This window comes from Alligator sinensis, unplaced genomic scaffold, assembly GCF_000455745.1.
Source record: "Alligator sinensis unplaced genomic scaffold, ASM45574v1 scaffold1343_1, whole genome shotgun sequence".
In the NCBI taxonomy this organism is placed as follows: domain Eukaryota; kingdom Metazoa; phylum Chordata; order Crocodylia; family Alligatoridae; genus Alligator; species Alligator sinensis.
This window is the reverse complement of record NW_005842810.1, coordinates 119,514-128,050: the sequence shown is the minus strand read 5'-3', so window position 1 is coordinate 128,050 and position 8,537 is coordinate 119,514. Positions and strand designations below refer to the sequence as shown.

The following is an 8,537-nucleotide window of genomic DNA, read 5'->3' as shown; positions in this document are numbered from 1 at the left end:
CCCCCCCCAAAACCGCACACCGCTGGTTATGATGTATCCCCCTTCCCTTGAACCTGTACGAAAAATCCTCAAACAACTGCAACCCATAGTAGAAAGAGACCCTATTCTTAAAAAGATCTTTCCAGAGCCACCCATCCTAGCCTTCAAACAAGCACCGAACCTCGCCAACCTCATCACCAGAAGCAAACTTCCTCAACCCCAGAACACACCAAAAGGATCCAGACCATGCCAGGACAAGAAATGCAAAACCTGCCCCCACATCTCCCCCACCCCCACTATTACTACACCCCACAACAGAGCTATCAGCATCCCAGGATCTTACAGCTGCACCTCCAGAAATGTAATATACCTCATCCAATGCACCAAATGCCCTGATGGAAAATATGTAGGAGAGACCAAACAACAACCGCGCACCAGAATGAATGCACACCGGAAATCCAGCAAAGACAGAAACACTCAATTACCGGTGGGGGCACATTTCTCACAGGAGGGCCACTCCCTCTCCAATCTCTCAGTCCTGATCCTCAAGGGAAACTTATACAACACTTCCCAGAGACGAGCCTATGAGCTCCATTTCATCAACCTGCTGGATACTAGAGATCATGGACTAAACATAGACGTTGGATTTTTGATACATTATAATCTGCCTGGCAACTGACTCCCCAGCCCAGCCCAGCCCAGCCCCTGGCTTGTTTACTTTTCATTCCATCCAGGAAGAGCACACACCAATTACTGAAGCTTCCTTAGCCTGACGAAGGGTTTTTGAACACGAAAGCTTGCTTAATAACTATTCTCCAACCATTTGGGTTGGTCTAATAAAAGATATCAAATTCACCCAAGGAACCTTGTCTGCCCCTGAGAAGGTATCACTGCTGGAAGTGTCTATGCACATCTTCTGTTGGTTGCTGAACAGCAGCAGAAGACTTACACCACTTGGCAGAGATGGTTTCACACTGTTGGTACAGAACAGAGTTCTGCTGCAAGAGAGAGCTTTGGCTTGGTCTGTGTTCAGCATGATCTAAGCAAGTTATCAGTTTGGGTCCCTTAAGGATGTGGCTGCAGGGACAAAATGATAATGGGTCCCAAACAAACTGTGTGAAAGAAGCATGGAGATGTTCAGTGAAATACATTCTGGGCTTGCTCAGCAGCAGTACTCTAGCTGCCCAGGGAAGTCAACTGGTGAAAACTTAGGCACATATGTCCTTTCACCTAGAACTGGGGAAAACTTAGATATCTATGATCTTTCAGATGTCTAATGGGTAAGATGTGATTTTGTAGATCACACTCCTAGATTTAGGCCTTTAAATTCTGCCTAAGTTCTACTTCAGGAATTAAGTTGTTTTGTGGATCTGTATGTTTACAACGGACTTGTCTGTGGGAGGAAAAAGGAGTCAGATGCATTCACATTTTGGGAGTGTGACTGAAAGGGTTTAGTTTTGTCCCAAGGTGCCTGAGATGCGGTGCAGCAAAGGAACCCAGGGGTGGTGAACTGAGAGTGAGGCATAGTGCCCAAATGCATGGCGTAGTGTGGGGGCCACCTGGGTACCTGGTGCCAAGGGGGAAGGCACAGTGAAGTGGGGATAGTGGCCCTGGAATATGTGATGCAACAGGGGGCATAATGCAGTAGGGGGTCGGGACATGTGGTGCAGGGGAGGTAGAGCATCAGGGCAGACATTGCCATGGAGGGGACCATCAAGGCGTGTGGCCCCAGGGGCCCATAGCTCCAGTGGTGCAAGCCCTGCTAGTGCAGCCCCTGGGGCATGCAGTCCCTGGCCACTTAGCAGTTGGGCAGCCCTGGCTTATACCGTCACAAAGAGCAAATCAGGAAAAAGAACAGTTGGAGAAGACAGATATTTGTCTGAGAAAATCTCTGTGGGAAATCTCTGACCTAGAGGATCTTTCCCAGATGAAAAATATGAAGTTAATGGGACCAAAATTAACTGTGGTTTCAGAGTGCTTCAAACAATGGTTCACAGAATGTATCCATATCTGTTCTGATTCCACTGACCAGCATGCACACTTTAATTATCTGGAGGGGGTTGCCTACAATTACAATACAATCCTAAAACTGTAGTCCTTAAATCAACAGAAAGACTCAGTCTCCATTCTGACATGCTACAGTGAGACAAGGACAACAGAATCTCTTTGATTTTCACCTACATCCCCCAGCTTAAACACCTCAGACACCTACTAATGACCTCCAACCCCTCCTGGAACATGATGACCATCTCAAGGTAGCCATGGGGAACAAACTTGACTTCAACAGGAACTATAGGTCAGCACCAAGTTTTTTTTTAATCTACCTACCACCTTATAGTTATTTAAATTATCAATTTAATTCCTGTAGTTATCTTCAGTTTTATGATGATTTTCTATAAACTTTGTGGAAAGTGCTTTTAGTCCATAACTATACACATTTTACAAGTTGGAATCATATCTTCTAATATGATTTACATTAGCTTGAAAAATACTATACCTAGCATAGCTTTTCCTTCATCTTCCAGCTCAAATCGAAGAGTCTGAAGTTCCTGTTCCATTTCTAATTTGAAACCTTCCATGGCTTGCTTATGTGTTTCTTTCAGTGTCTGAAGTTCTTCTGCATGCCTTTGTTGTAAATGTTCTTCTAGTTCCTATGAAATACAAATAAAGGCGAACTATTTTATGCAGGTTGGCACAACACAAAATATTCAAGAATGATTTAGGAGGCACAAATTATTTTTAAAATGAATTAAAAGAAAAGGCAGGCATAAATTATTAAAACCCTTTCTCTTTATCATTTAGTGAGAGCCACAGACATACTCAAATAATCATATAAAATTTAATATTTATCTTACACATATTTTATCCATTAAACTGTCATCGTAATCTTGTTTCTTCTTGTCCAATCTCTCCTAATAACTGAGTATCAAGAATAAGCTACCAATGTGTACATGAAACAAGTGCTGTTTATTACTTGCAAAGCGTTAGCTCCTTTAGTCAAGATACGAACTAAATAAAGTCCAAAATCAAACAACATTTGCATGAAGGTGGTCTCATTTTTTTTTTAGATGCTATGAAAAAGTGAGTCTCAGGAGGAGAATATGCATGCGGTAATCAAATTAATAATATAAATTGTATCACCAAAAAAAGAAAATAAGAATTAGTGTAAAGAATTTTCTTTGCTAATGCCCTTGGCCTTTTATCTAATCACATTATTCAGTATTCCCCACACAGCTGATTGGAATGCCCGTGTAAACATGCCTTTTGTTCTTGCTCTTTTGTTTCTTCCATGTTCTGAAAAGCAAGGATATGTGCTTCCTGCAAGGACTTGTGCCTCTGTTGATGCTCTTCTTCCAGTTCCTGGAGCTCTTGGGTAAGCCTTTGCCGTTCCTGACTAAACTGGACCTGCAGCTGTTGTAAGGAGCTTTGCGACTGCGAGAGTTGCATCTCCAGATTCTGTTTCAGCAAGGAGATCTAATTCACAGAACAGCAAATATCAGTACATTATAAATACAAATGTGAAGTCAGGAACATATTGCTTTAAAAAGAAATAAATATATGAACTACAGAAATAAGATTTCTAGAACATATTGTAAAGTGCCATTACATTAAATTCAGACAGCATATCTACTGAGTTATAATTAAGTGGCATAGATATATTCAGACTACAAAATAAAAGAAAGAGAAATAGTATTTACAGCTAGTGAATTTGCATATATAGTTCATCACAAGAGTAAGAGATGTGAAAGGGCTCTAGCCTCTCTAAGGTGAACTCATTATACACCACTATTTATAAGGTATTTTATATATTTCACAGCTGAACTACCTTATTAAAATTTACTTCTAGATCTTTCATAAAGCAAAATTGAGAGAGACACTATCAAGGTCTATGGCTCAATATCTGATCTGTTACAGTTTTCTACCCTGAAGTGAAGATTGTTGAGGTTCTGTAAGGAAAATCGTGCACTAACAAAATATATTGAATTATTAATCTTTTCTTTTTCTAATTTCTATGTTCCTGAGTTACTGATAGTTTTTGTTTTTAAAAATGTAACACTCCATTACAAATAGATTAAAATACTTAAACAGACCTCTAGACTTACAAGATCAGACTATTTTGTGATTCTTCTGTTTACTGCTATCACTTCAGCAATTACATTAACAAATACTTATTTTTTTCCTGGAAAGGTGCTGACACCATCAATAACGCCAAAAGACAACTATATTTTAGTATAATAGGACCCTATGGTACCTGAGAGAGCTCCACGCTCTTTTAACTTAACTGTAACTTTATACTCCAGTCTTAATGGCCATTGGTACAATTAGCATCCTTCCAAACAATACTGGACTACTATTTCCTCAGGAGCTAGAGGACACAACTCTAACTGAACTGAAGGGTTGCTGATGGAGCAAGGTCAGAATCTGCCAATATTGGGAATAAAGCTAAAAGGAAAGCTTGTTGTAAAAAGGGAATTTTGTTGAAGTGAAAACAAAGAAGTAAAAAAATAAAATTCCCAAGTGACAAAACATAAACAAAAAAGTGTTCCCAACTCTCAGAGCTGAATAAAAAAAAAAAAGAGTAAAAAAAATTGAGAGTCATTTAAGGGAATACATACTAAGATTAACAATGACAGAAACATATAGACTAGGTATAGACATTCAAAAAGCCCAAGAAGGAATCTAAGTTACACGGTTTTCCATAAGCGGTGTAGTTTAGATCGGTAACGAACACAACACACAGTTGCTCTTTGGTGCAGGGGGCAAATCTTAGACCAGGTTCTGATGTTTATAAACAAATCCATGTATGCCAAATTTTTGTTCTGTTACAGGTATAGGCCAGTTTCTCATCACTTATATCAGGTAAAAGTGTAAGGTCTGTACCTGGCCATAAAGTTCTTGTACAAGAATATATTCTGTAGTGTTCTGCACTGGTTTAAAAGCTTGCAGCATAAAATAAAAAGTAACAAACCAACATTTATATTATTGCTGATTTTTTTGAAGGGAGAAAGTTAAGATAGATTTCAAAAGAAAGATGCTACACTTAAAGAAAATTAGTACTTAAAGTAAAAAAAATAAAGCAAATTGAGTAAAATGACAAATCACACAACATTTTAAGAGGCAGAGATAAAAACAATCCTATGATCAGAGTACAACTATTTGACTGCCTTTTCTCTTCCTGAAATCATCTCCCTCATTCATTATATACCATTCAACTTCTACAACAAGTAAGGCTAGAATTGTGCAGATGGCACTATCATCCATAGCTCTGATTCACATTCAGAGCACCTTCTACCACATACACTGAATGAAGCAGGGATCCTATGAAAAAATGGGATATAATCATGTAACTAAAGGCAGTATCCAAATCCACAGATACAAGGTACCAAATGAAGGCTCTAGAGGAAGTCCTAATTCAGGCATTTCTAATTCTTGAGTGCTTGCCTTTACAGCCTTAGTGCTATTTTAACATAGTCTGCTGTTTGCTTAATTGTCTATCTTTTTATAAAAGCAAACTAAAAATAAATTCCATCATGTGGAATCACACTAACCCATACATGGGTCATCAGTAGGGATGGAATCTTTATATCTGCAGCAAAGATGTCAACCACTTGAACTAACAGAACAACTGGTAGCAAGCAATAGGCTGATATCCTCTGACCAGGCACTAGAGGGAGAGAAAGACATACTCTACTAGTGAGTTTCACAAATATTTGCTGAAAACAAAGAGATGTTGAGGCTCAAAGAACAGGTTTGGAAAGGAAAGTGCTCCATGTTTAAAGGTCCTACTTTTTCTCCTCTACCAGCCTGTCACCCCACCCCATCTCCCTTTGTTCCCATCCATCACTTCCAGAAACCATGGTTCTAGTTCTATTCTTCCTTGCTTACCTCCTTGCCCCCTGACCTTCAGGTACCTCTCACTCCCTACTCCTATCTACCCTATTACCCTCAGATATCTGCCACATGCTGATGAAGTCTCCAGACTTTTTTTCTGACCAACTGTATCTTATAATACAATGATGATATCATATACTGTGACACAACTGTTGGACACATTTAAGTCTTTATTCTCAGAACTATGATTCTATAAAGCTTTAAAAATATTTATCTCTAATAAAAAGGCATATTATTATAAATTATGCACAATTGTCTAGTTTTGTAAAATGTAAGGATTTAACTATAGGTATTATTATTGTAAACTGATGTTTTTGGGCTCAACACCAGGGATCTTGTTTTTTTCTGTTTAAAAATTGCAATTCCTACAATTTAAAATCCCCAAATCCGCAATTAAACTGAAACACCACTATATATATCAATTACAATGTTTTATTGATATATTTACAATTGTAAAGCAATTTGGAAGCCTACCAGTGCCTGAATCACTATAATAAAATGCATTCTAAATACCTGTACATTTTGGTATTTGTTTTTGGGTTTTTTTATCATGGAAAAATCAGAGCTCCCCTGCCTCCAGGATGCAAGTCCAGGTCCCTCACTCCCAAGCCACAGCCCCCCCAGCCCTGCTGGGGCCCGTCATTCTCCAACTGCAGCCCCCCGCACTGCTGGAGGGGGCTCCCAGCTACCAGGGCCAGGGGGTCAGGGACCTGGGTCTACAGTCTCCTGCACCCTGCAGCAGCTCCTGAGCCCCGGCTTCCATCCGTGGTAGGTGGCAGCTGCTGTGGCCCCAGTGGGGAGTGTGGAGCCCAGCTCTGCCTCCCTTGTGGGCAGCACTGCTGGAACGGAGCCCATGGCAGGGGTGGGTGCGGGGTGCCCAATGCAGACTTAGGCTCTGCAGCCTGCTGCCTTCTCCGATCAGGGCTTCTGTGGCCCAGCAGGTGGGACCTGGCACGGCAGGGCAGAGCAGGGCTGGGCAGGGAAGCTCGGTGATGCTGCTGAGAGCTCTGTGCTGCCCGGTGAGGCACTGCCTGCCCACCTGGCAGCAGCAAGGGGTACAACTCCGTGCTGCCACCCTCACCGCTGCCGGGTAGATAGGGGGCTTCACTAGTATGGCATGGGGCTTGCATCAGTAAGAAGCTTTCCTACCTGGCCCTGCTCTGCCCTGCTGTGCAAGGTCCCACCTGCTGGGTCGCAGAGGCCCTGGGGGGAAGGCAGCAGGGTGGGGAGCCAAGCCCAAAGCAGGCAGCCTGGCCCCAACCTGTGTACAGACCTTGGGGGCACATGCCCCCAAAGGAATGTGTGCAGCGGTGGGGAGCCAACCCCCCACCCCACCTCCTGGATGAGCCACCCGCTCCATCCTGCTCCCCGCTGAGGCCCTGAGGTTGTGGATTCTGGCCCTGTGTCCCAAGCAGCACCCCAAATGGGCAGCATCCCCAGCCCTGCCCAACTTACTCAGTCCCTCCGTCCCTATGGGGACCTCCATCCCTCTTCCCCTCCTGCTAGACTTACCTGCAGGAGCTGCTGTCCAGGGTGCCTGGCATTCATATGCATGTGTGAGCACATATGCACATGGTGCCCCACTGCCTGACCATCCTCCTCCCGCTCCCCCCAGCCCCTTCCAGGCTGGAACTCTGCCTGCCTGCCTGTCTGCAGAGAGCTCTTTGCAAAAGTGGAAAATCTGTGTGTTTCTCTGTTAAAAAGAAAAATCCACATTTTTCTTGGTTAAAAGGCAAAAACTGTGTTTTTTTCTTTTTTTTCTGCAGGACATGGAAACCCTGCTCAACACTAACAGAAATCTAGCCCCATAAGTATCAACATCATAAGAAAAAATATTCCAATTTAAAATTATATTCCTTTTGTAACAGCAATTGTTTCACTGCTGGGAATTAGCCAGCTATCTCTGAAATATCAATTTTTCTTTCCTTCTACAAAAACCCGAAATTGATGTATGTAAGAAGTAAAAATGCAAGTTTCCTAAATAGTATGTGTAAATATTTCTTATTTTGTTGGAAGTGCTTCAAATATCAAGGGAAAACACATTCTTATTTTTTTTTAACATATGGAAGTTTTAAAGATACACTGTAATTCCAAAATGTTATTTTAACAATTTATTATGTGTATATAGTTTCACACTCACTCTTAAGAATATGAACATAGTAAACTCTCTCTCTGCATATTATATTTATGAACATTTAGCTTAAGTGTTTTGTCTTTCCTACAATGAAGATCCAAGACACTTATAAGTCCCTAAATATTCCATGATACTTTGAACTTTAGATACTGTCATCTAAGTCAGGACAGTCCAACTAGTAACTTGTGGGCTGCAGGCAATCACCAAAGGGTTAGCATGTGGCCTGTGGGCTCCTGCCCGACCACCACTCCCGCTCTCCTCCCTTCCCTGTTCTGTTGTTTCTGCCAGAGCAACTGGGTTCTTTGGGCTTCTCCTCCCTCTGGCTTTTACTTCCTGGCCTTGTTTCTGGAGATAGGGGAGGGCAGCATCAAGGGGCTGGGGTGCCTGAGTTTTGTGCATGGTGCTGGGGAGGGACAGGGTGCCCATGCTGCATACAAGGCAGGGGAGGGATGGGCGCTGCTCATACTGTACACAACAAAGAAAGGAGTCAGACTGCCACACTACAGGTGGGCAGCACACAGGGCCGGGCGGG

The 8,537-nt window shown here is 42.2% G+C and overlaps 1 protein-coding gene across 9 annotated transcripts in view; it reads right to left on the bottom strand.

Annotated features, from left to right (window-relative positions):
- Nucleotides 1–8,537, bottom strand: part of FAM184A (family with sequence similarity 184 member A) — a 189,913-nt gene that overhangs the window by 62,504 nt on the left and 118,872 nt on the right. For all 9 annotated transcript variants that reach the window (XR_003091708.1, XR_003091710.1, XR_003091709.1 and 6 more), the window contains 2 exons: nucleotides 3,241–3,453; nucleotides 2,477–2,630 (listed from right to left, as the gene is read on the bottom strand). Coding sequence is in view for 6 of the 9 variants with exons in the window: in XM_025191337.1 (XP_025047122.1) it covers nucleotides 2,477–2,630; nucleotides 3,241–3,453 (367 nt within the window). In the remaining 3 variants the exon portion in view is untranslated. The remainder of the gene's footprint in view (nucleotides 1–2,476; nucleotides 2,631–3,240; nucleotides 3,454–8,537) is intronic.